This window comes from Elgaria multicarinata, chromosome 4, assembly GCF_023053635.1.
Source record: "Elgaria multicarinata webbii isolate HBS135686 ecotype San Diego chromosome 4, rElgMul1.1.pri, whole genome shotgun sequence".
Taxonomy (NCBI): Eukaryota; Metazoa; Chordata; class Lepidosauria; order Squamata; family Anguidae; genus Elgaria; species Elgaria multicarinata.
In genome coordinates, this window is record NC_086174.1 from 76,320,793 (window position 1) to 76,348,721 (window position 27,929).

General features: G+C 39.4%; 2 protein-coding genes across 2 annotated transcripts in view; both read right to left on the bottom strand.

Annotated features, from left to right (window-relative positions):
• Positions 1–1,187: 1,187 nt before the first annotated feature.
• On the bottom strand, positions 1,188–11,414 carry LTV1 (LTV1 ribosome biogenesis factor). Its single transcript, XM_063124584.1, has 11 exons — positions 11,306–11,414; positions 10,462–10,593; positions 9,673–9,864; positions 8,760–8,847; positions 7,210–7,354; positions 6,684–6,933; positions 5,577–5,704; positions 4,488–4,624; positions 4,172–4,224; positions 3,292–3,492; positions 1,188–1,504 (listed from the first exon to the last, which is right to left on the bottom strand). Exons 1-11 carry the CDS (start codon positions 11,306–11,308, stop codon positions 1,391–1,393), a joined length of 1,443 nt encoding a protein of 480 aa, XP_062980654.1. The 5' UTR covers positions 11,309–11,414; the 3' UTR covers positions 1,188–1,390.
• A 10,106-nt stretch (positions 11,415–21,520) lies between these two features.
• Positions 21,521–27,929, bottom strand: part of PHACTR2 (phosphatase and actin regulator 2) — a 60,196-nt gene continuing 53,787 nt past the window's right edge. Inside the window, exons 11-13 of the mRNA XM_063124585.1 lie at positions 27,779–27,916; positions 24,896–24,972; positions 21,521–22,446 (exon numbers count right to left, since the gene is read on the bottom strand). Of these exons, the coding sequence (XP_062980655.1) occupies positions 22,431–22,446; positions 24,896–24,972; positions 27,779–27,916 (231 nt within the window). The 3' untranslated portion in view covers positions 21,521–22,430. The remainder of the gene's footprint in view (positions 22,447–24,895; positions 24,973–27,778; positions 27,917–27,929) is intronic.

A 27,929-nucleotide genomic window follows, 5' to 3' on the forward strand; every position in this document is an offset into this window, starting at 1 on the left:
ATCTAAACATTCAGAAGGAATGTTTATGATGAATGAGGATATTGATGATCTTATTTATTGTGCTAATTAGGTCAGATTGCATGATGCCACCTGGTGAGGCCATTGGAGATAGTTCAACGTACACAACATACAAATATCAGTTAGTCTGGAATACCTTTATCTAAATGTAATGAAGAGCAGAGAGCCTGTGCTACAATCATTCAAAAGAGATAAAATTGCCTCAAAAACTACTGGGAACATTACATACCTACGGCACTTGCTCTGTTCCCAGCAACCACACTCATCTCATAGTGCAATGATTTCAAATTCCTTCAGTACTTTTTCAGGAAGACAGAAGCAGCAGGTGATTTACTTTTCCTTGACTAGCTCCTTTACTTGCAAAAGCCCAAGTTAAATCTCATTGGCTGACAGAGTAAACAATTATGACACACCTCCATCATCTAGTGATGCAAAAGAAAACTGATCTAAGTTATATAGTAACACAACATAAACTTTTACACTTTGGCTTGAGTAATACGGACAGTTTGACAGTTACTTCTTCTGTTAAGGAAGCATTCTAGAAATGCTGAAGGAATAAGACTAGCTAGAAGTTAGCAGCTTGTGATACCAAGACAAAAATCTACTCTTTACTCTCACTCTTACTAAATGTACAGTGGGAAACAGCACTGCAGAAACCACAAGATATGGAGATGACTATTAGCTTAGGAAAGGTTTAGGGAGGAGAACTATCTAGGAGAATGGGTCTAGTAATGATTGTAGGCTCATAGCTAAATGAAGTCTCCATTCAGAGGCATTATGAATACCAAATGCTGGAGGGAGATCATCCCTCTTCATACAGTGTTTGTGAGCTTTCCAGGAGCATCTGGCCAACTGCTACTAGAAATAGTGCCATATAGTGGACTATATGGATCCTTGGTCTGATATTCATGATGGCTGTTACACACTTCTGTCAAAAATGGATCCCATTCATTACTGAACCACCATTCAGAAATCACGAGCTTAAAAGTTAGGCTCTACTTTCTGAGCACAGAAACAATAACTTTATCTTGAACACCATTCCTGTAAGTAGCAACATAGCAGTATTAAAGTAAAAGTTAATATAATGAAAGACAAAGGAGCTCTGAAAAGAGATTATTATAACTAAGGAATTTTTTTTATTTAAGTCAATAAATAGCTGGCATCATGTCTACAGGAGAAAATATTACAATTTTATTTTAGAAGTAACCAAAATGAATTTACATTTAAACAAATGCTGATGTAGCTAGATTTGAGTTTTCAAAAGATCATTGTCATAACTTTTAAACTTCTGTGGTAAGTCAGATTGAAGAAGTGTCCTTTCCAAAAGTTTCAGCAAGAATAAGGTGTTGAATTCCTTGACATGGAGTTTTAATTATGACAACTTGAGTCCTTGAATATTCTGTTTTAGGTTGAGCAGTTCTTTCTCTTGCCTTGTCTTCTCTTGCTTAAAGGCCAGTTTGTTTGCTTTCTTCTCCATCCTGCGTTCCTATACAGATGAATGATTTACATATTTACTTATTTAGAACATTTACATACCACTTCTTAAGAAGGAGTTCTCAAAGCAGTTTAAAATGTAAACTGGAACACCAATTAAAACATCCTAACACACCCTAATTTTAAAATTGCCCTATAGTTTCATCTGCACTGTTCCTTGAGTGTTAATAGGCTTTATTGTACAGATGGTATCAGCAACTTCTGGCTTTTGAAACACTTGGTGGAAGAGGTTTAATGCACAGAAGACGTACTTAATTCTTCATGTGCAGATGCAGACCTTGTGCTGTACTTTTCACCTGTGTATGTTCAAGAGCAGGAGTTGGCAAATGCTCCTGCCAGACCCACCCCTTTCCCCTACACTGCAGTTCTGCTTTGTGTCGGGCTCAGCAGTTAAGGAGACTTATTGCCCAATCTGAATTCCTGTTTCATTACTGCTGAGGTGAGAGCGATGAGCAGAAGAAGTGGTGGTGGTGGTGGTGAGTTGGGGGGAATCATGGGACTGGGAAGAGTAGTAGTAGGGGCAGAAGTAGCAAGGACAGGAAAAAGAAACGAGAGGCGGCAGTAGAAGAAAGCCCTGCGTGGGAAGGGGAGGCAAGAGAAATGGGAATCCTGGAAAGTAGGGGCAAGAAAGTGTGTCTGTGGGCCCCAAAGGTTGCCTACTTCTAGAAAGGTAATACATAAAGGAAGCTCATAACAATAAACCAGAAGCTAGTTTATATCTGTTGTTATTAGAGGGGTATATTTGCATGTCAGGAGACAAATGCTAACAATCCTTTCAGTTGGGGGGTTCTTTTATCCTCCTACTGCAAGATCTCTCAAACTCAGTTTGAGTTACCCTTCTAAATGTATTGTACCTTCTGCCCCCAAATATAGAGTATGCAAAGATCCGTGCAAGCAGCCTGTTGCTGTGCGTAAAGATCTGTGTGGCTGTGTTCATAACATTTGAAGTTTCTGAACTGTCTGTGATGGAGCCCCATGCAGAGGAAATTTTAATAGTCTAGTCACTTTTAGATAAGAGCTGCAACTGGAAAGCCACTTAAGCTGATAAAAAGCAGGCTGTAAGGCTCTCTACCTCTGACTATTTCTACACTCATGCTTTCTACTCTCTAACCAATTCTGTCAGCTTTCTTTAGTCCCTTCATTCATTCCAGTCCAACCTTTGTGACTTTTGCCATTGTATTCTTTGTTTAGAACTCTTAACATGCTAACAGTATGCTCCTTCAAATCCTTCATCAAACCTAATTTTTCTGCAAATGTAGCCTTTCTCCATTTTTATCTCCCCATTGCAACTCCACTCTTGGTCATTATAGCACACTATCCTGCCCTTTCATCTTTACCCCATCTGCCACAGAGTGTCAAACTTCTTAAGGACCTCTGTCATTTCTGTACATTGCTGCTATCTGATATGTGCTAAACAGCAGTAGAGAAAGAAAGGCTGCAGGAAGCAAAGATTCAGTATAAAAGACTAAGTCTAAAGTCATCAATGCAGTAACCTTGCTAAAATTAAGCGGGTCTGGCTCTGGTCAGTATCTAAACAGAACACCACCTGGGAATCTATGTAAGGTGTTTTGAGTTCCTTGATGGAAAACAGGAAAAATATAAATATAATAAAAAATAAATACTGTAGACAGTAAAATTGTAGTTACTTTGGTTGATGTTTAGGAATTACAACATAACTGATTATAGTTTGAGTTAACAAAAAAATCACTCCTGTTTAGTAAAAATTAAATTTTACTAAATGAGATTGAAGTGAAAGTTTTTTAAAAAGGTAAAACTTACTTTTCTTTCTTCTTTGATGGCTTGTTTTCTAGCTTTCCGATCCTCTTTAGTCTCAGTTTTGGAACGTGGCTGTGTGGACACTCTTGGCAGGTCACAGTCATTAATTATTTGCATGCGCTCAGCCTGCTTAGCTGTAAGTCCTCTTTGAGGCAAAACATCCAGAGGGATTCCTGTCTTGTTCGACACTAAAATTGGTTTGGGCTAAATAACAAACACACAGAGAGACTAATGAAGCCATTTCTAAAAACAACTACAAGCCAGCAAGCAGCATTAATGCCCCCAGCAAGTCAATCAGATCCAAAATTCAATTCAGCCAAACTACAGGCTATGAGTGTCAAATCAAATGTTCTATTGAAATAGGATTTAAATCTCACTGGGGGGAAATTAAATGCCTAGGTTAGTTTTTAAGAAAGCAATTCTTCTTATACACTGTTTCTTTATATGTGCTGAATGTATCATGACTAACATGAACCATTTCAGTGTGTCTACTCTTATTACTATGTCTGGATTCAACCCAATGTAAAGGAGTATCACCCAGCCTTTAAAGCAGGGAACTGCTGAAGAAGGAAGTTCTAACCATCTCCTCCCCACACACTACAACACACACACCCCAAACCTCTCCTGCACAACCATTACACTTTTTAAAAGGTTCCATTCGTGCCAATGGGATACAGCGAATGATCTGCCCCTTGCCCTGCAACCTGCCATTTCAAGAGCAGTTTGACACAATATGAGGGCCTACTCTTTTATTTTCTTTAAAAATCAAGAACCCTGCTAGACATGTCCAAATCCTTAGGTATTATCTAGTGTAGCTCTTTGGATCCCATTCATTTTAGGGCAGAGATCTTTAACTTGGTATCAAATAAGAACTCCCATTTACCTTTTGTGGAACTTCAATAAGTTTTGGATGATTGTATATGTTTGAATAGGTACCTCAAAGAGAAAAAGATATACAATGTTGACTAATCAAGAAATTAAATTTTCGCCAAAGTTACAATTTTAAACATTTCAAACAACCTATTAGTAAGATTTTAGGCATAGCTAGTCCATTACTGTCTTTAGGGGGTAATGAAAGTGTGTTGTTGCACGTACAAAAGCTGCCTGAAAAATAATATAACCCTGGCTCTAAACAATGGCAGCATTATTATCCCTGCATTTTTAACCACTGGAAAAAAGGTATAACTGGACATACTTACTCAGAATAGATTCACAATCCCATTTTTCTCTAGGTTCTTTAATAACCAAAGTTACTATTTTTTCTTTTTCATCTTCTTCCTCATTCAGGAGCACCTCTGAATCTTCTTTGATTACGAGAGCATCAGGTTTAACACAGCTTTTAGAGGAAGTAAAAGTTGCATGAAGGCATATGACCATTTTAACAGCAACAATCCTATCTTTGTATTGATAGAAAAATGTCCTACAACTCCCAGCATTCCCCAGCCAGCACAATATGTTTTGGAAAGGTGTATTTTGACATGTATAAAATGTGGCATGTATCTAATGGTAGCTGTTCTTTTAGTGGAATGCGTTTCTCCTTCCACAGATTAAGGCACCCCGTTTTCACCATTACACCCTTTCCAGTATGAAGAACTGCTCCTGATGGATGGGGGACCCCCTAGAACAATACAGGATATGGGGAGTCTGCAAAAGAGTAGGGGAAGGTTCAGCAAAAATTGGACGTGCTAACTTGTGTGAGTGGAAGCATTTTATGCTGTAACAAAGTAACTTCTGGATACAACTGTAGGCTTGCATAATACTAGCAGTCACGTTAGCTTCATAAAGCTAAAGGTTTTCTTCTTAATAGGCCTAAAGAATAGTAAGTAGCATTTCACTCCAATGTTAGCTTTCTCTCTCTCTCTAAAAATAAGAATTTGGCTAATTTGGGGCAAATATCTATCCAGTTCCCAATTTATTGCCTAATCTTTTATGATTTCAAGAGCAGCAAAATAACTTGGTTCTAAGTTAATGCATTAAAACATTCCTTTTTCCTTTGCATAAACACAAAAGATGAAGTTGGGAGAAAGCGCTACTTATGTGGATCATAATTTTTGGTTGTGGTGCCACATCTCTTGAACTCTCCCCGGGGAGGCTTCCCTGGGGCCTATGCTTCTATCCTTTTAAAGGATATTTAGATTTTAAATGTTAATGGTGCTTTCAACTTCTGCTTTTGATGTTTCAATTGAATTTTGTGTTAATATGATTTTATTTGTGACCTGCCCTGAAAACAGATATTAAAGGGTGGTATAGAAATTCAATCAACCACAAAGTAAGGGAATTCTACGTACTCTTTTTCTTTTTCTTTATAATAGTCATTCAAGACTTCTTGTAACCGAGTACTATCACTCTGAATGAAACCTTCTAATTCGGCATTATCCAGGGCTCCAATTTCATCATCATCAAACTGCTCAAAGAACTAAACATGAAAAAACAATAACCACATTTAGAACTAATTATATAACCACAGTAACAAATTTGAACTACACTTGAAAAAAATTCTCAAAGACAGTATCCAATGGAATTTTAGAATGTTTTTAGGATGTTTTAAGGATGGTATGTTTGGTATGTTTTTATCATGTATGGTATGTTTTTAATCAGTTTTTAATGTGCATTTTATATCATGTTTTTATACTGTTTGTTTTATACTTTGAATGGTTTTAGTTTTTGTGACCCGCCCAGGGAGCTTTGGCTATTGGGCGGTATAAAAATGCAATAAATAAAATAAAATAAATACTGTGCCCCACCTGACTCTATTCCATGAGATCTACCGTTTATGCAATGGAGATTTAGCACTTGCAGGAGCAACTAGAAACTACAGGAAACACTCATTTCTGGAATGAAAGGCTAGCTCATTTCTGGAATGAAAGAAGTCTAAAGGAGCTCCACTGACATTTCCTGATCCAGAAATGAGCATTTCTGCTCACTGTGAGGCTATCAAAGGAATCTTTAAAATTCAATTTTGCAAGTGGTGGGTTTGGCTTGTGCAATGGAATTGGCAGGAGGAGACACTTGCACAACATCCCTGTTGGATACTGCCCTTACTTTTGAGAATAACCTTTAATTCCCCTAATTTCCTTTCCACTGAGAAAGGAAAGCTTACATAATACAGTTGCTTACTACCCCACTCATTAAGACAAGAAAATATCTGTAGTTCAAGATGAGTAATGGCACTTGGTATCAGATAAAATTATTTAAAAGTGTTTACAGAGTATGCCTGATTAGTAATTAAGTCAGTTGTCTTGCTATATAAAATGAAATATAAAATGAACAGAGCAGCTATTTACATATGGATTCATCTGTGTGGATCAGTTAAGAAATGATAATCAATGAGTTCAAGTTGAGAAATATTTCCCAAGGATACCTTAAGTTAATTGAAATCATTACTATTACCTCACCTTCTCAAATCTCTCATCCAAAAGGGTCAATTGTTCATTCCTTCTCATTACTGAAGACGTCATAGAGTATTCTGTAAAACGACTCCTGGTCTCTTCTTGCATGAAAAAAAAATCTTTCATCTCTCCTCTAATTTCAGCATCATCTGACAAAGGGCCCTCAGAATCATACTCTTCATCACTCTGAAAGTTTTTTCCATCCTCTTCTTCCTCCATATCCTCCCATTCATCTTCATCTCCAGATTTAGACTCCCTATGAATAGCATTAAAAATACATCACCTTCCTGAAATTCTTATCATTTTTACACCGTTTAATATACTGATTATTATTTAGAAGGCCCATATTTTTCCTGTTTTACTATTGGATATCTGAGGACAAGATAGTAATTTTCCATTATAGGGGCTGCTGACAGATAAGGATTTAGAATTATTCTGTTTTATCCAACAGAACTCCCTCCCCCACTGCCCCCCCCCCCCCGGCAAAAGGAATAAAAAGAACATAAAAATAGCACATTTTCTGTTACATTACCAACAAGCTTCCTTTTCCTGGTCTATACTCCCTGGCTTATTGGCCCTTAAAATGAAATCATCTTCAAGGAGATTATTTGGATTGTCAAAATCGAAATCATCATCAAGTGCTGCAACAATGTCAGGGTCAAAATCCAGCCTAGGTCCTAGTGATAGATAAAAGAACATGTTATAAAGTAGTTACTGCAACATTCAATCCATTTCTCAGATGCTGCCAGAGCCAAGCAGCCATTTCGTCAAAGTCATTCTCTCTGGCTGGCCCACTCATGGAACTGGCTCCTGCTGCAGACTCAGAGTCAAACCTAAATACCTCTCAGAAGTGTTAGGACCCACCTGAATGGAATGGCTTTTAATGTTCAGGCCTAATCTAGGAAGGAGTTGGAATAAAATCTAGCCATTCAACTAGATTTTATTCTGCCCTGTCCTGTGAGAGGAGATGTATCTGTATATACTTGATTACTTACCCATCTTAAATCTTTTGTACAAGGCAGACGATAGATATAAATGAATAGAAAGCACACCAACACAAATTTCTCTAATAAATTGGACACATTTCATCCAATATAGTGCAGGTTACTATAAAATGCCTATGAAAGTTAAAAAGCAGCAGCAGCAGCAAGTGCTACTAAGCTATGCATGATGGAGCACCAAGTAACTTGAACGGTACATAACTCTTCATATACAACTTAAGCATGATGTTTTCCTTCCCCCCCCAAACTAATTCAAAGTTACTTCAAAGATACCCCATGTCATCTTCTCAGAAGGATTTTGACTTTCTTCTTTGTACAGCAAGTACTTATTCATGAAATTCCGCTCAGTTTCATGTACCATGCAAAAATAGTTTCATAGTTCCTTGGATTCCAGCTTTTATATATGCAAGTTTTATATGCATTTTCAAAAAACAATTCATTTGGAAAATGATTTTTTTCACCTGCAAGGCTGCTGCCAAACGCTTTTAAAACTACAAAATAAGCCAGTATTGCCAGTAGGTCTACAAAAGTTATGTCCTCATCTTTTTAAACTAGACCAAATCCACATGCATACCAAGTTAAGTAATTTGATGGAGAACCCCACTCATTCAGTTTATAAAAGATCCCCTTGTGCTTGCTTTAAGAAAACTTTGTCTCACTACAGGTAAATAGGAAAATATTTACAAGCCTGAAATACAAATATTTCCCAGTTTCCATGTGAATTTTCCTGCATGGTAGCAGAATGCATCAGATAAAGTCAGTAATCAATTCTATATTATTTTGACTTGATTTTGAGGAAAGAATAAAGGCATATGTAATTTGAACATGAAATAAGCTAAGTAACAGGTCATTTTCCCTTGATTTTTCACTAGGCCACATTGATGATGATGGGTGATAATAAAATAATTCTGTAATGAAATATTCTGTAATAACAGATGCTATGAAAGGAAGACAGATTAAGCCTCCAATTCTAGACTTCATTTAACACAGTGGGATTTCTGAGTAAACAGACACATAAGATTACACCATACATATTTATTACACTTTTAACCCAACCAAATACTGAAGTTCTTTGTAATACCTGAAACAGGAGCAGCTTTGTTTAACAATCCCACATCCTCTTCAAATTCTGATGCAAACACTGACGACGGCAAGTTAATAGTTGGAGCCTACAGAAACCCAGAAAAAATAGTCCTTTCTTAAGTTAATCCTCAAAATACAAAACCCTCTGAGTAATATGACCGGCTTTATACCTGTCTCTTCTGCTGAATTCCTAAAATCAGCATCTGTATGTTTGTTTTTACTAATGGGGTACTATGTGTAAGAAGCTATTCTATACAAGCATCTCTGGGGCATGAATTGGCAAGCAAGACTGAAGGGAATCAAAGTTCCTGCTTATAAGTCCTAGAAAAGTTACCAGGATTGTAGATATTTCCAATGAGTTCTTCGTGCATAAACTTAATAGAATTGTCTCAAAACATGATCTTGCTAGTATCAAATACAACGCATGAAAAGGTACAAAATATCTTGACATTATGATGTGTTGCAATGATAGAACACACTGCTACAACAACTTATCAACTAATTAGTATTTGGCTAAAATATTCGCTCCATGCCCCCTAATGAAATGGCTGCCACAAATACACACTGTAAAACTGTCCTCATCTCATCTCTTAAAAAAGGAGTTCTATAGATCTGCTTGCCAGAAATTGAATAAATCAAAAGAATACAAAACTTTGTCACTCATGTTATTGTTAAATACTATTGAATATTTTGTACCAATAGTGGATCAAAATGAGAGCTGTTTGAGTCCATCATAAACAAAATTCAGAGTCAATATGTGCTTATTGTTACACATTTATATAAAATTTAAATTTGAAGATGTTGACACTGTCTTTAAAAACAACAAGCAACTTGATTTGTATGCTGAATGTTCATATGAGAAAGGTAGAGAAGAGAACCACCACAAGTTCTCAAGTGCATCTTGTACTTACTGGAATTCGCTGAATTTCTTCTTCTACCTCTCCTTCTGTGGTCACTACAATCCTGCCTTGTTGATCTGGGATGCTGGATGGAATAAGCTCAGAAGGTCCAGAAGCTTCCTTGAGATGTTGCAAGTAGTTGTAGTCATCATCAAAGAATACTCCATATTTTCTCTGTTCCTCCCTTCTTTTTTCTTCATCCCCCTAAAGATTTGTTATTGTTAAACAAAGATCACAGGGGACTATTTCTTCTCAAAGGAGTCAACATAAAGCAATTTTTTTAGGAAAAACAGCCATGCTGGATACAGTAATTTTCTACAGAGTTTTCCAGTGGAACCAATTTAACTCAAAAGATGAATTTCAGGTTTCTTCAGCCAGGAGGAACATAAGAATACCCCAGCTGGATTAGACCAAAGGGCCTATTTAATCCAAAATTCTGTTTCTCATAGTGACCAACCAGATGCCTCTGGGAAGCAGGTCATGAGGGCAATAGCCCTCTCGCACTGTTGTTCCCTGTCAACTGGTATTCAGAGACATGTTGCCTCTGATCCTGAAGGTAATATATACCCACCATGATTAGTAACCACTGATAAGCCTTGTCTGAACCCCTTTCAAAGTTGTCAAAGAAGTCCAACAGTGCAAACCTATGCACGCCTACTCAGATGTAAGCCCCACTGAGTTCAATGGGGCTTGCTTATAGGTAAACGAGTATAAGATTGAGCCCAAGTTCTTCTTTGAACCATAGTTCCTTAAGAACTAAGACGTAAGCTGCTTTCCAACAACATTGTCTTTTATAATCACCTTTTGTGCAGGTAACAGAACTCTCTGTGGTGCAGTGTCATCTGCTGTCAAAGGGTCCTTCTGACTTCTGTGTACTAAATGAAATGTTACAGCTTTTTTCTTCTCTATGAAGGGTTTCTTCCGCCTATGGGGCTGCAAGACAAGAATTAGTTACTTGAAACTGGTCCAAAACTGACAGCTTTTCTGCCTACCTAAATATGTATTGCATTCAAAGCCGCCCAAATTGCATTACATTTTGTTATATGTCTGGTTAATTGATACGTACTACAGCAACCAAGATTTAGAAAACATACCGCCCATTTTAGTCCTTTGTCATGGGCACACACATCTCAATCTCGGGAGCTTCATTTAAGCAACATCGGAGACCAAGACTGAATGGAAACGCTTAAGTGTAAGTTTGCTCCAGTTCACTCAAAATGTGAATTTCTTGTTACTGACAGGCCTGCTTCTCCCTGCACAAGTACCTGCAGGAACTTTTATCTAGACTCCCATAGATTTTAATGAAACGATGGCATCAGACCCCTTCTCCCTCTGCCTCCATAAAAGGGAGAGAGATCAGAGCCACTTTCCTCAAACTGGGGCCCTCCAGATATGTTGGGATACAGCCAACTACAGGATTCTGGGAGTTGTAATCCTGAAGAACAGCAGGTCGGGGGATTCTGGGAGTTGTAGTGCAATACATGTGGCGAGGCACCAGGTTGCCGAAGAAGGGATCAGAGGAGGAGCAACAATTGAAGTTCGAGGTAGCCGGGCCCCGGGGTTGGGGGGGGGGGGGGCGACGAAGACCGTTATGCACCGAGCACGCGCCCAGCCCCCTCCTCCCGCGCCTTTCCAAGTCACTCACCATGGCGCGAGGACCCGGGCAGCCCGGCAGTCACGCGCCAAACGTCCTGAGGGCCTCGAGAACAAAACTTCACACGAACACCTGGCAGCGTCCACTGCTGCACGGGCACTTCCGGCCCCGGAAAGGGATTTACCATCCCAAGTCGTCGCTCTTGCTCCCCTTTCTCTTTGGTGCCTCCCTGCGCCATCTTGGAGCAAACCAATTCATACTAGACATGGGGGGGGGAATCCACACTAGTTACAATTCTCTTTGGTAACAGCGCACATAGATACATAGACTAATTGTCAAGTGAGACATGGCTGATAAGGGAACTTTCGCTCCCACGCAAGTAAAGGGATCCGTACTTTAAAAACAACAGCACCCCCAACCTAATGGTTGCTTTTTACCCTCCTTGCCAGGCGGAGGTACTGACGGGAAGAGAAGACGAGCGAGATAGAGGAAGATTACAGGGGCTCAGCGGGAACTTCCGGTAAGCATTGAAAGGCGCCTTCGGCAAGGAATCTCTATGGGCGCAGAGCGGTGGCGCTCTATCCCATCGCATCTCAGTGGTGTAACCCCGATGTTCTATGTGTCGGAAATTAGGGTGGGGAGGGGGAAGATTAGTTCAACTGTAGACCTGAAGTGCCGTTGCACAACCTTGGTGGACTGGAGTCGACTTCATCAGAGCGATCTCTATGGGCGCAGAGAACGTTCATCATAGAAATGCTGGACAGCAGTACTGGTCCTGGTGGCTGCATGCCTTTGTACTCCAATTGTTGGGGAACATGGGTAGGAGGGTGCTATTGCACCTGTGTCCTGATTATGGTTCTCTGGTCGACTGCTAGTTAGCCCCTATGTGAACAGAATGCTGGACTAGATAGACCCTTGGTCTTATCCAGCATGGTTCTTTTTATCTTCTTATGACATCCTACAGCGCCCCCCTTTCCCTTTAGAAATGATTAAGAATGCAATCATTTGCACATATCGATGGAAGTAGCCCCCACTGAACATAGTGAGGCTTACTTTTAAGTAAGCATGCATAGCTGCATGTATAAGTATATGTAACTACGTTTGGACATATCCTTCCCCTTGTGCCTGTGCCTCTCTGCCTTTCCAGCCTGCTCTCCTTCCTGTTGACACCCCATCTGTTGCATTTTAGATAGTAAGCTCCTTTTTGCTATGATTACCTTTCAAAAAGCCTTGCACACAGATGGCACTATGCAAATAATAAACAATATTATCTAGGTTTTGTTTTTTATTTAACAATATGAATTGTTTACATGAAAAATTTCTAAGCAATGTAAAAAACAACAAGTCTTCCTACAGAGGTCAAGATTGTTGTTGTTTATTCGTTCAAGATTATTTTCCTGCAAATGCCTGTTGGGAAAGCTATGTTTTCAGTAGGCAGTGACAACTCAGGGAAGTTTTGTTTGTTTATTCATTCAGTCTCTTCCGAATCTTCATGACTTCATGGACCAGCCCACGCCAGAGCTTTCTGTCAGCCATCGCCACCCCCAGCTCCCCCAAGGTCGGGTCCATCACCTCCAGAATATCATCCATCCATCTTGCCCTTGGTCGGCCCCTCTTCCTTTTGCCTTCCACTTTCCTTAGCATCAGCATCTTCTCCAGGGTATCGTGTCTTACTATGTGGCCAAAGTACTTCAGTTTTGCCTTTAATACCATTCCCTCAAGTGAGCAGTCTGGCTTTATTTCCTGGAGTATGGACTAGTTTGATCTTCTTGCAGTCCACGGCACTCTCAGAATTTTCCTCCAACACCACAGTTTCCTTATGGTCCAGCTCTCACAGCCATAGGTTACTACGGGGAATACCATTGCTTTAACTATGCGGACCTTTGTTGTCAGTGTGGTGTCTCTGCTCTTAACTATTTTATCAAGATTTGTCATTGCTCTCCTCCCAAGAAGTAAACGTCTCCTGATTTCCTGGCTGCAGTCAGCGTCTGCAGTAATCTTTGCACCCAGAAATACAAAGTCTGTCACTGCCTCCACGTTTTCTCCCTCTCTTTGCCAGTTATCAATCAAGCTGGTTGCCATAATCTTGGTTTTTTTGAGGTTTAACTGCAACCCAGCTTTTGCACTTTCTTCTTTCAGCTTCATCATAAGGCTTCTCAGCTCCTCCTCGCTTTCAGCCATCAAAGTGGTGTCATCTGCATATCTGAGGTTGTTAATGTTTCTTCCCGAGATTTTAACTCCAGCCTTGGATTCATCAAGCCCAGCACATTGCATGATGTGTTCTGCGTACAAGTTGAATAGGTAGGGTGAGAGTACACAACCCTGCCATACTTGTTTTGTAGTGGTAGGGAATTCCAGAGGTACTAAAGGCCCTATTCTAAGACATGAAAGACCAATCCTCTGATAACTTGGATAACACTAGGAGAGTATCTCCTGATAAGTCCAGCAACTGAGCAGGCTAGTAGGAAATCAAGTGATCTCTTAAATTATTAAATATACAGTAATTCTTGCATGTAAATCTCATAATATCAGAACATATAAATCAAGAGTGAAGTCTTCTTGTTTGCTAAGCTGAAGCCTTTAATTCCTATTATGCTATTTTCAGACAAGCAGAAATCAAGAAATAAAATTCTAGTTACTTACGGCATTTATTTCAGTCTATTACATCTTGGAATAATGAACAGTGAAATTAAAACATACTTATATACACAGACAAATATATATATACGAAAATTTATTTTTCTCAACACTTAAATCAACAAAATGCAGCACAAACACAAGACACAAGCAATCACATAGGGCTAAAAACAATATCCAGTTCTATCACTAGAAGCTTGAACTGGGATAAAGGATTTTTATCACATGACATGAAATTATTGACTTACCTTGTGCCAAGAAGTTTGTGTTATTACTCCAATTGTTCTTTGGATGGTAATGTGATTATCACTGTCAGTACTTCCTGCATTTAAATTTCTAATCTGTTTACAATCCCCACCTGATATGTAATGTATATAACATCAATAATGCTTCATGTATTTGATGAAGTGGGCTATAGTCCATGAAAGTTTATGCCAGAATAAAATTGTTAATCTTTAAAATGCTATAAAGCTCCTTGTTTTAAACAAAACTCTTTAAAGACTGTGTGCTCCTGTTTTGTGTACTAATGAGTTCATATGTACATGGGAAACAGGGTAGGGATAAGGTACATCTGGCTAACTCCTACAGAAACTCCTAGTGTTTTGCTTACCATCAGAGTAAATGAAAGAATGTTAAAACACTGTTCATTTCTTATATTCTTTAATTACAGATGGAGAAAAAGATCAATAGGAAGAGAATTGAGAAATAGGTCTTATGAACTCAGAATTGAGAACTAGGTTTTCTAAACAGTTTTATTGATACAAAAGTCATTTCACAGTGCTAAACAGCTTTTTAATTCTTTTTCCTTGGGGATGAGTCCAAAGAGAATCAGAATCAGAGCAATATTTGGTGATCTGGATGTTGGTATATGAGTTGAGTTTACTCCAAGGTTCTATGGATTTGACTCAAGGCATAGTTTGAAGGCAATTGAAACAGGTACCTTGCTGACCCGAATTAGTTTGGGTTTGATCAATGCCTGCATGAGAGACCACCTGAAAACAGTATGTATGCTTCCTTGCATTTTATGGAAGAATATATAATAGATCTAATTGCCAGCATTACATATTAGGAACTACAACTGGAACCAGAAAAAAACATATTTCAGGGCGGAATGTGTTTGCTCATTTGCTTAAACTAAAGCATTTATACCCTGGGTAAAGCATCTATAACCAGTGGAGATGGCAGGGATGACATTTTTCATCTGGAAAGGCTCCCAGATCAGTAAAAACAAGAATTCCTGTCCTGGGATTGCAATCTAAAAAAAGAGGAAAGAGATGAAGAGGGAAAAGAAAAACAAGAACTCAGACACCATTTCTTAAATGTTATACAGTGGCCTCGGTGAGGGGGCGGGGGAAGAAGAGTCCAGGCCAGCTAGTAAAAGCATTAGTGAATAGAGATGGCAGGGATGACATTTTGCCTTGTTGGCTGTGGCATCTTCTCTTCCTTGCAGGGCACTTTGTTCCCACGACCTCAGGGGGGAGGAGCGGGAGGAGAGGAGTCAGCCCAGTTGGTCAAAGCAGCAGTGAGCGTAGGTAGCAGTTCCTTGCTTTCTTGTTGCTCCTTCTCTACCTCACATTTAGAACTGATGGCTTCTGTGAGAAGGGGCCTATTAGTCCAGTTAGCCAAATCAGCAGCAAGTGGAGATGGTAGTTTATAGTGTTCCAGTCAGACAGCCATGCCCTTCTCCAGGATACATTTCCCCTCCCATCTGGTTTTCTGTCCCTGTCTCCAACAGCCGGCATTCTGTCACCAATGAGCCTGTTCAGTCCTCATTGAGCTGTTTTGGGGGCCTCCCCAGTTTAATTTTTTTTTAATCCAGTTTTTTCATACTCCTGCAAACCTTCTTGTGGCTCCACCAAACCTCTCTTGTGTAGATCCTGCCGTTTGAGATAGATAAGCATTGGCACTCACACCGAAACATCAAAAATAGAGGAATGATTTCTGTAACAGAAACCATTCATCAGTAGAAGTAGTTTTCTAGAGAGGTTGTAAAAATCCGCTCCTCCTACCCGGATGCTATTTAAAGATGGTTGGAGGTCTGCACTGTTTTAGCACCAATAGCTGGCATTGTGTGATCCCAAGCCACGTTGTATCCAATTAAAACAGGACACATTTCTTCAGAAATAGGTTGGCTTCAAAAGCACTCAGGGGAAGAGCTAGCGTTGTGATAAACTAGGACCAGTGAGACCCAGGGCCAAATCCTCACTTAGCCATGAAAGTCACTGGGTGAGTTGGGCCAATCACCATCTGTCAGCCTAAACCAGGGATGAACTCTCTTTTCGACCTTAAGGCTTGTATGTTGATGCTTGCTGGCTTGTACATGCATGCACATATACACACGCACATGCACACTAATAATCCTGATAGTGATGGCTCGTAAGAGCAATTTGTATCAGGAGCTCTGGGGAGAGAGTAGAGAGTAAAAATGGGGAGGGAGGAATTCAGCCGCATTGGAAGTGCCAGGATACTCTTGGGGGTCCAGAGTAAAAGCATGCTGCTTTTAATTATATGTTTTGGTTATGTTTAGTTGCTTCTTCTGGGGAGGAGGTTATTATATTTTGCACTGGAACAGTCTTTAATATTCACTGATGTACACACTCTTTTAAATTATTTACCAACTTTGTGGATATTCTCCATTCCCTCTTGACAGCTGAAAGACTAATATTGGAATTATAAATGCTCATCTATAATGCAATGGATTGAGGACCTTACAGCACTTTTAAAATATGAATGGGTGGCATATAGAGGCCACCTTAAAATGGATACTTATTTGGATATCTGGTTTGCTTTTGTTGAAGCCTATATATAATTGCTAGTAAGTTGTATTTTCATATATATGCATTTCATATATATATTCATTGCTAGGACTATACAAATTTATGTATGCATGTTTTTTAAAAAAACAAAAATAGAAAAATAAAAATAAGTAAGCACATAAGAGCCCTGCTGGATCAGACCAAGTGTCCATCTAGTCCAGCATTTTGTTCACACAGTGACTGACCAGCTGTTGAAGGGAAACCCACAAGCGGGACTTGATTTATTTATTTATTTATTTCATTTCTATACCGCCCAATAGCCAAAGCTCTCTGGGCGGTTCACAGAAATCTAAACCATGATAAAACAACCAATAGTCTAAAAACACAAATACAAAATACAGTATAAAAAGCACAATGTATAAAACGCACATGAGTGCAACAGCACCCTCCCACCCATGTTTCCCAGCAACTGGTGTACTGAGGCTTATGGCCTCTGATACTGGAGGTAGCATAGAACAATCAAGACTAGTAGCCATTGATAAGCTTCTCCAGGAATTTCTCCAATCCCCTTTTAAAGTCTTCCAAGTTGGTGGCCATCACTACATCATATGGTAGTGAATTACACAGTTTGACTATGAGCTGTGTGAAGACGCACTTTCTTTTATCTGTCCTGAATCTCCCACCAATCAGCTTCACGGGATGACCCTGGTTTCTAATATTATGAGAGGAGGAGAAAAATGTCTCCCTGTCCACATTCTCCACAAGTAAAACTGTGCAGCCCCTGAGCCACAGGTTGTGCAGCCCTGGCCTAAGCTATCTTACCGAATTGTATTGAGAATGAAAGCAGGGGGGCACAGGACCATATATGCCACCTTGTACTCCTTTAAGGAAGGGCAGGTTACAAATGTTTAGGAGGGAGGGTTTGTTCATGCTATTTTGGTCTTATAGATGGAGAATTTTGGCATTTTGAGCCATAGATATATGTGCTTTAACTTTGGGGTATACTGAATTCTGTGGAGGAACCAATACTACATTATCCCTAAGCCTAATGAAGCGGCAATGCATTGGCTGTGCTGGACAAGCAGAAGTTGGAGGGAGAAAGCTTGCAATTCCAATTGCAGGGGACCTTTGCTAGCACTTACCCAACAGTAAACATTAAAGAAGGATCGTGGGTACGGAGTTGGGCACTGCTATGCTAGCAAATATAGTGTTATATTAAGTGCTATATTGTAATTTTATTTCCAGCTGATTGAAGAAAAACAGTGCCGCTGAAGTGCCCTAGTGTCAAAACAACCATACATACCATATCAGCTTGCAAAGTATGAGAGTGGATTTGGAACATGATCAAATTTCCTAAAATAATTGCTGACTCTTTGTACTGCCTTTCAGTGCTGAAAAGGTGCTGACCACATGATTCATTTCAGTTAACCCGTTTGCATTTGCATGTCTGGGATCACTTTCTTTCTTCTTGCAATTTCCCCAGGAGCTATGGTAGCACAGCCATTGCTCAACATCTCTCTTTTTTTCAGGTTTCAACTTACTGTGAGTTTGATTTCCCCTTGCTGAGTTGCATGTAGTGGCCCCCTGAAGTGCCCCCTTCAGCATTATTTTCCGTTGTGCTGCAGCAATTCAGGAAAGCATTTCATGTGGCCCATAGACACAAGAACAAGTGTCTGTCCAAAATCTGAAGCTCTGCGATTCCACATGAAAAAGCTCCCCTCGCTTACTGTATAATGTGAAGTGTTACAGTTGCCTTAGCCGTATTGCTTATTTATTTTAAGCTGTCGTTACTAGTATATGTAAAATATAAAAATTAAGTGCTCTGGGAGAATTCTACTTGTTGAATGAGAGCAAGAGAAGCAAGAGAACCGCCCAGAGAGCTTTGTGAACCGCCCAGAGAGCTTCGGCTATTGGGCGATATAAAAATGTAATAAATAAATAAATAAATAAAACTGTCAGATGCCTGTATTTAAGTAACTGCCTTAACTGTAGCAGCACTGTATAACTTGTCATTTACCAACAGGAACAGGATAGGGTTCACATCTTAATTAGTTGCCCTTCTTTCCATAAGGCTGTTAACTGGTTTTTTTTCTGACAAGGCTTCTGTGCTTTTATAGATATATAAATGTGCCAGATCACAACTTGCAAATTGCAGTTTTCTCCCTCTCTTACAGCTCTGAAGCAGCTGTATGTATTCATGCCCCACATTCCTTGGTCCCATTGCTCATCCTCTCCTCTTACCTGCTGTAAGAACAAAACTGAGAAATAGTTAGGAATGGGATCAGGGCAAGAGAAGCACAGCTGTTTTTTCTTTGACTGTTGTAGTACTGTTCGAGACAGACATGATCTCCAGATTGTGACCTAGCATTGCTAAACAGAAATCGGCACATGAACAGCTTTTTCCAGTATGAAAATTCAGTGCTGAGAAGTCCCCCCTGCCCTTTCTTAGTTGTGCAGCTGAGGAAATCTAGGTCAAGTTCTCCAACAAATTCCTCAGACAGGAGAGGTATTATAACATACCATGATGAATAGCATCATGGTATGTTCTCATATAGCAGCATTACAGTTTCACTTAAATTTTTAATCCATCTAATTGCTTGCAAAGAAGTGATTTGATTAGGATATCAGTATTTGTTACTGACATTTCTGCAGTTTTACCCAACGTTTAGAAGTTAAGAAGATGTATCACTTTTGGCAAATATGAGTGGGAAATGTTGCTGCTTTTAACTTTAACTTTAGAAAAGCAAAAATGCAGCTGCAGTTAATGGAAAAGTAACATTGTATTCGTAATAACATTTGTATTAGTAAGCACCATTCCTAGAGGGGGGAGCGCTCTGTTACCTGCTGATTGTTAACCAGGCCAGAGGGTGTTTCATCCTGATCCTAGCAAGAACTGGGATTGACCACCAGCGCCCCCAACTTCCCTCTGAAGCTCTTTAAGAGGCAATACTCTACTGCTAGTCTAACTAGCACAATCAAGAGGGTATTTCATCACTTTGTTTGTGTTGATAATGGAATAATTAATTACTGTTTTGATATTGATGTTTTATGTAGTAGTTATGAATTTTTCTGATTTTTAAAAAATACTGCACTGCTTTTTCATAATGTTTTGTTGTGAACCACTTTGAGCAACTGTATAGAGAAGTGGCATACAAATAAAGCAATGGATTGAATACAATACAATATTAGCAGCTACAGTAGCCCCGTGCAGATGTTTGCCTACAACATGAGTGCAGCTAAACTGGGGACAGGGTATGGTGAGTACGCGTGACCCATCCCTGCGCCCCCCTGCTGCATTAAATACTGTCGCACATTGATAAAGCAAGATTCGTAATTGTGGCAGCTTTTTAAGCATGTTCAGATCTGTGTGTTCAACCACAACAGTCTTTAATGTAGCTGGCAGCACAGGGACATTTGGGGGCGAGGCTTGCATGCTTGTTCATGTCCCACCCCCACTTTAACTGTACCCATGTTTCAAGCAAACACCTGCATAGCCTTGCTGTGTTTCTGCTTTTTAAAAATTCAGGCTGCAGTCTTAAACACACTTACCTGGGAATAGGTTCCCATTGAACTCCATAGGACGTACAAGTGAGTAGATATGTATAAGACTGCAGTGTCCAATAACTTAATTTTATAACTAAACAATCCAGAAGGATAAAACAAGTTCTGCAGTTTTAAAAAAAATCATGACAGAGACCATTTATTGCCTGAAAAAAATACATATCTTTTATAATTAAGAACTAAACAGGGCACATGGACAAAAATAAACTGTAGTATGTACATACATTAAAAAGGATAAATAGCATATATATATATTGTAATACTGCAATACATGCCCTTGTGTATTTCAGGCCAGGTATTTCATTGTGTACATTAAAAGGATAAATAAGTGCTAATATAAGACAATTTTTAGTGTAAACAATGTCATAGGCTTATAATAAGCCACCATATTTAGGGCCAACATAATAAAGCACATATTGCCTTTCACACCACCTTATAATATTTAAACTTAGCTAACCATATATTCACAATACAATTACAAGATAGTATAAAAGTAGACAATTTGCTCCACATTATTCACACACAGCAAATACAGGCTGTAGGTTCCAAGGCCTTTCTGCTGTCTTCATGAGGATTTTATAGATACACATATGACATGATCCTTTCCCCTACAGGCTGAGGGGGTCCTTGTAAGGTCTGGCATGACAGACCTCTGGTTTTCCTTGTTTGCTCTCTTGGCACACTCAGTGCATCAGGCTCTTTCAGAGAGTGGGAGATCTGTATCCACCTCCCATATCCCAGTCCTGCCCGTTTCTCTCTTCTTGACCAAGTGGAGGGAGTAGGATGAACAAAGGTTTAGGAAATGTGCACAGGCCTCCATTCTACAGACTGCCCTGGTGTAGCGCCTGTGCACACATGCAAGGGGGTGTGGAGAAACAAAGCTCTGCTATGATCTAAGGGATCCCTCCACCTGGAGGATCGCTTTCTTGGCCAATAGTCCAAAACATAGGCAATGTAATGCCCACCTATTCTATGTGACTTGCAAATGCTTCCCCCACCGCCACCACCAGAAAAGCTCCTCCTGCCCTGGAATGTCCAATCATGCTGGCAGCTAGCAGAAGCATAGGTTGGAAGGGAAGCTTTGGAGGGTGTGTGAGATTCAGCCTCTAGACCTTATGGTGCTTACCCGAATTCAAGTAACCATTAAATGTAGCTAAAGCTACAAATAAAGGACATTGTATACCTCCAAACTACTTGATAAGCTGCTTTGTTTACATTCGTTTCTCAGTTTGGCTTCAGAATTTGATTGTCAATACTGTCTGCCTGAACAAGGTTTGAAGTCATCACTTTGGCCATGATTTTAAAAATAAAATAAATAGTTTGCATCTTTTCACTGTGTTCTTATTGTCTCACATATTTCTTTTTCCTAGACATATTTCTCAAATTGATTCATGATTATGCAGGACCTATGGTTTTGCACTTCTAAAAAAACATATAAAAGAACATACATTTGTACTGCAATCCTGTGCATAGTTACATGCTCAAAAGTTCTAATGAAATTTCTACAACTCACACGAATCTAACTATGCAGAAATTTGCAGTCTCAATGCACATTTTAAAAGCATGACAGTCAACATTTGTAAAAATGATTATGGATCATGCTAGAACTTATTACTGGCAAATTCACTGGCACTACACTAAATTGCTGCAATGTAAGTGCTGTTTATGAAAAGGGGACTTGGTAGCTCTCCACCTGGCTACAAAAAGCTGAGGATTCTGGAACTGCATACACGGAACTGCTCACATTCCTGGATCTGCACGTTAAGACATCCGATATCCTAATATAGCATTAAATGACTTCCATGAAGAATGCTAATAATTTTGTTCTAACATTCTTTTGTTGGCTGATAAGTAAAAAGACTCTGCTCTATCTGTTCGCACCCTACTTGAAAGTGGATTCTTATTACTTCTTGTCAACAAAAGAATGTGATATTATCTTCAGTACTTCTTCTTTGGCCAAGTGCTAATGAGGGGAAAAACTATCATTTACAATGAGCAAGATGCTCTCAATTCTCTTTCCTCTTTTTAAATGGCCATTTCTGCATTGCTCTCAGGATCTCTCCTAGTCATATTTTTTGTTAAATGTGGGAACCACATTCTTCAATGACTTCAGGTTCAACTGCTGCAGATATTTCAGTTGCAATGTGCTCTCAGGTCTTTGAGATGCTGTGCTTTCCCCAGGAATTAAGTTTGTGTGTGGACTACAGGATATTTTCAGTCAATTATGGACGGTGAAACCTGCAATTGGTAAACAGAAATATATTTATTTCAGTTTTTCTCTCTACTCATCCTGAAGATCCAGGAAGGGTCAGAACAATTAAAAAAAGCCCAAATTCTGAATGCTAAAATGTCCGTGTTAAAAAAGAAGGGAGTTAAATATAATAAATATCATAAGTAACTGTTTTCTTCCTATTGAGGCAGTAGCTAAATCCTGTTGTTTTTTCTTATATAATATTGCCAGGATCAGATCGTTTTTGTCTGTCTCTTCTGCCAAGAGAGACCATGCACTGGTTATTTCTCGGCTGGACTATTGTAACCTTCTTCTGACTGGCCTCCCTTCTTCTCACATTAGTTCGTTGGTTTCTATTCATCACTCTGCTGCTAAATCATCTTCTTGGTCCATCGTTCTGATCATGTTACTCCGCTTCTGAAATCTCTTCACTGGCTTCCAATTCACCTCAGAATCCAATATAAGCTCCTCCTATTGACTTTCAAAGCTTGTCACAGTATAGCTCCTCCCTATCTTTCTTCTCTCATTTCACATTATTGCTTCGCTCGTTGAATGCCATGTTTCTTACTCGCCCAAGGGTCTCTACTTCTTTCTCAGCTTCGTCCATTTTCTCACGCTGCCCCTTATGCCTGGAATTCTCTTCCAGAGCATTTGCAGAACACAGCTTCAATTACTGTTTTTAAAGCTCAAATGAAAACTTTTCTTTTTTCTACAGCTTTTAGAACTTGACTTGATTCTTACTTTTACACTGTTAGTTTTATTGTCCCCTGTGCCTATTTGGTTGCGTTCTCTTCCCTCTTATTGTTTTATTATGATTTTATTGGAATGTAAGCCTATGTGGCAGGGTGTTGCTGTTTTATTCTTTTACTATGTATAGCACCATGTACATTGATGGTGCAATAATAATAATAATAATAATAATAATAATAATAATAATAATAATAATAATAATATAGGTCTTGAGGATTCATATTTCAAACATGTTTAAGCCCGAATGACTGACATGAAAATGAAATCTCTGCTACACTTTTTAAGCCTGTGATTGACAAAAATACTCCTTTACTCTCTTGTATGGTATTTGATCTGGAATAGTATTCTAATAACTACAGGGATTAAAAGAATGAAAGCTGAATGGATATTTGTGAATGCTTCAAATTTGTAATTATTTTTGATCCCTTAGAAAAACAAAGCAAAGGGAATTCTTTATTTAGGTTATATTTAAAGTAGTTTGATAATTTTTTTAAAAAAAATTAACAGCAGAATGTCTCCCTACTTTATTTATTTTATTATATTATATTAGGGGATTGAAATTTGATTTGGAGTTAGGGGAGCTAGTGGAAAGGACACACAAGTGCCTTGAATTTCCTGCCTCTCTCACAATTGAAATAGAACTTGCACATCTCTGGATTGGGGCAGGGAATGAAATACAAAACCTTTGTGCTTTGATCATGTCTGAAGCTACTCTCAAGAGCATAGATGACCCGTGCTTCTAAAGTTAAAGTAGTCCCTTAGAGGCACCATTTTCTAAGTTATTTAGAGTCCTTTCCTTTGGTCTAGTTAGTTCATTATATATAAGCATTTGGGACTGTAAGCACATATTGAGCTGAATATGAGGTTACTTGGCCAACTCATCTTAAAAACTATGTTGCAGCAATGGTGATATCAGTTTTAGGGGTTTCTGAATGAATCCAATTTTCTAGGATTCTTTCAAGTCAGGTCCTTGGCGTGGTTTTGCCCATCAGCCTTTCCCAACCTTCCCCATTGGCCATGCTGGCTGGGAATGATGGGATGTACAGTCCAGCGCATCTGGAGGGCACCAGGTTGGGGAATAGGACTCAGGTGCCTAATAGTTTTTGATTACATTTGGACATTTCTGGATAGTTCTCTTTCCCCCTGACTCCTAATAAAATGTGAGGTTTATGTGGACTACAGTGCAAACCAGAGGCAAAGGATTATAGAGAAATGCTTAAGTGTAGATTTATAACGTTTGCTTTCATCTTCAAGATAAGATGGAAAACAAATCCAATATCTTTCTTAGGATGCTGGTTGCTCAAAAAAAAAAATCATACAAAGAAAAAGTTTTTCATATTGCTGGTCATGTGAAGTTATGTTTGACCAAGATAAATAGGTGGCTGAGGCAACCTATACTTTGGGCCCAATTCCTATGGGCATTTACACCACCAAACCAATGGCCGGGCAAGGGTGCAGTTTCTGCTGTATCAGTGCCAGATCTAGAGTGTTCATGGACAGATGATTGTTATTTTAAGCCACAGGTAAATGATGTGCCTGCACAACTTCTGACTCAAATGCATCCTGCTAGTCATGTGTGACACCCCATTAGGGCTTAATAGTTCTCTTTTTTGCTGCCTGCCTGAGGGAAGGGGTAGGCTATAGAACGTTGCTAATGGGCAATATTCAAAGAATTGCTTGTTGTCTAGAAATAAATCAGTTCCTCACCTTGTAAACTGTCGACTCTCTTCATGTACTTCCATTTCTGTGCTTTTAAATTCATTTAATTCCTTCCGTATTGCTGCCTAATTAAAAGACACAAAATATGAGGATAGCTCTTAAATGGAAACAATAAAAATATACCTTTGTGTAACCAAATGGCCTTTCTGGAAAATGGCAAAGGATATTTTGTGTCTGATGGTCTAATCTCTACCCATTTAATAGAACCTCTCTTCTTCTCAGTGCAGTCATTTATTTATTGAAGGTTAATATTTTATCTTGGTGTTTTAACTGTAACTGAAAAGAGAGACCAGCCCCCATGAATTAATGTCAGGGGAAACCTACTCCTCAATGAAGGAAGAGGCCCCCAAAACTCACTTTGTTTTAAATCTTTGGATTCATTGTGGACTAGTAGTAATTCAGAGCTAATTCACATGATGTTGCTCTTATACAGTATGTAAATGCTTGCTCGTATCACTCTAGGGTCAGACCTCTTATAACACAAACAGCTCAGGAATTCTTGTCTATATCTGTAAAAATTGGGGAACCACTGAGCTGCTTCTATGACTTCAGCACACCTACGTCCTTAGATTTGTCCTCTTCCGATCTTCCATTGTTTCAGAAGATACAGGAAATGGTGCACAAGAGCCCTCCTGTGTTGCATTAAGTCACACTCACTGTCTGTTTTCTCTCTCCTAGATTAGTAAATTAATTATTCTTTCCATTTCCTTCATTTCAAAGAGTATTTTTTGCTCATGCTAGAATAATTCCTGTAGAAAACAAAAGCACAGAAAATTGCACTAGCTACAATGTTGGGGAGGGCAGTGGCAGAAGAGAAACTTGTCACTCTAACCAGCCCCTTTTTTAACAGGCATCTGGAAAAGAGATTATTGCAGCCTGCAGTCCCGGAGCGATGGATGACTAATACTTCATGCATAGCAATTGAGCAAGCTGCAGGATTCCTGCCCTTCCTGATTGAGGACTAGCTTTTAGGCATGCAAGATGAATAATGCTTTTCATCTAGAAAATAGCTCCTATTTTAGTTTTATGTAACATTAGGTGAAATGTTTGGACATTCCAAGACTTTGTTTTCAGATGGCAGGTATTAAAACACAGCAGCCATTCAGAGCACTTTACATGGGAATGAATATTGGGATTTAAAAAGAAAAATAGTTACGGATTTGCTACCTCTTCATTTATTCCAAAGCAACTTTCTTCAAAGGGGTGATTAACTTCACACAGGTATTATTACAAATACTTTAATTGCAGAATAACCACCGCGTTTAGGCCCCATTGCTCCATGAAGGTCACAGCTTTTTGTTTTCATTTTGCTTGTTTTTATATACCACTAATATCTTTCAATAATCCCTTACAAAAAGCATCTCATTAGAAGTACAAATCTCTCAGCGCAGGACAGCATTACAGTGTGACAAAATTATTATACTCTATCATCACAATGATATCTCGAACCACAATCTCCTGTTTCAGCAGAGGATTATCTTGCTTAATTCTTGTGGTAATATCTAAGCATGGTTTCAGCAATAGCAAATGAAGAGCTAAGAACTGGAATAGGTATCTCCCTGTTTTACCATTTTAGTACAGTATTAGAGTCTTCCTTTCACACTCCCCTAAATGTAATCGATGCACCACTAGGAACATTGACACCACTTTCTGATTATGCATTTAAGCCCTACACATGTATATGCTTAGAGCCGTCTGTCACGTTGCACTCAATATACAGAGGTCAGGGCGGGGCTGGGAGGCACAACATTTTGGGCTTAGGTTTTAGCAGCTTGAAACACCCACTCTGCAGCTCTTCTTCTCTCCTATGGTAACATTTAGTCATGCAACACATGCTGTGATACCAACACATCATACATTTCCTTGTCCCTCCTGAAATGAAGTGGAGTGGGGGAACTTGCATAATGATGATATTACTACATCATGAGTTCTGCATTGCTGACTATTATGGGGGGAGAATGTGGGAGGAAGAGATACCGGGCTGTCATTTTTAGGAGTAGCTGCACTTCAACCAGAACATGTAGTTTCAGTCACTGGGTGCTATCCAATGTTAGTCCACTTAGGCCCTTTCTACACCGAAGGATTATCCCAGGGAAATGGAAGGATTGTCCCTGCCTGCTCCTGGGATCCCCTGTGTGTCATCTGCATGCACAGGGATCATCCCAGGACAATCCCTGGAAAAAAGGCAGGTGTAGAAGCGGCCTTAGAGTAGACCCACTGAAATGAGTGAGACTTGCTAGCAACAACTAACTTAGACCCTTAGTAACAGCAATTCTGAACTGAACTTGAAAATGATCTATCTGAGGTCCCAGTCTCCCCCTTTTCTCCCTTAAGGAAAGCAAAGGAAGTGGAAGACAACCCCCCCCCCCCCCCCGTCCTCTTGGGTTTTAATAAGGTAAGATTTCAGCCTACAACTTCCTCCATCTCAGTCTATATTTGCTCACAGAGGAAGATAAGATAGGCAGAGGGGGAAACGGTAATGCCAAAGTCCCTGTGATAATTTGCATGCTGGCTTTCATTGGCTTGCTCTACACCACACCCACTCATATACTGTATGGGCAGGATCTGGAGTGTCCAGATAGGATAACATTATAAATAGGAGTCATGATAGCATTCATTTACTCCTCTCCTGCCTAAGCACGCCACCACAGAGCATATTCCAGTTTGAATAAGATGACATAAATCATTACAAAATTGCTTAGTGCACAAGGGGCACATTTAGTGCATTGCTCCTTCCAGACGGATGCACTCCACTCTGGGAGTGACCACTACTGCAGGAATTAGCAAGGGACTCTGCTAAACATCAAAGTGGCTAACGTTTTTGAGATACAGAAAAAAAGTTGCACTGATAAGTCCATTTTTGTTTCTTGCCTTGTCTGCAGGTGTTAATCTTGCCCAGGGCTTGTCAGCACGACGATCATAATCTGGAGAATCTGTTACTTCCACATATTCGTTAAAACGTAGGATTCGTCTTGCCTGAAGTTCAGCCACTGTTGGTCTCAGACTGAGCTGTAAAAGAGGG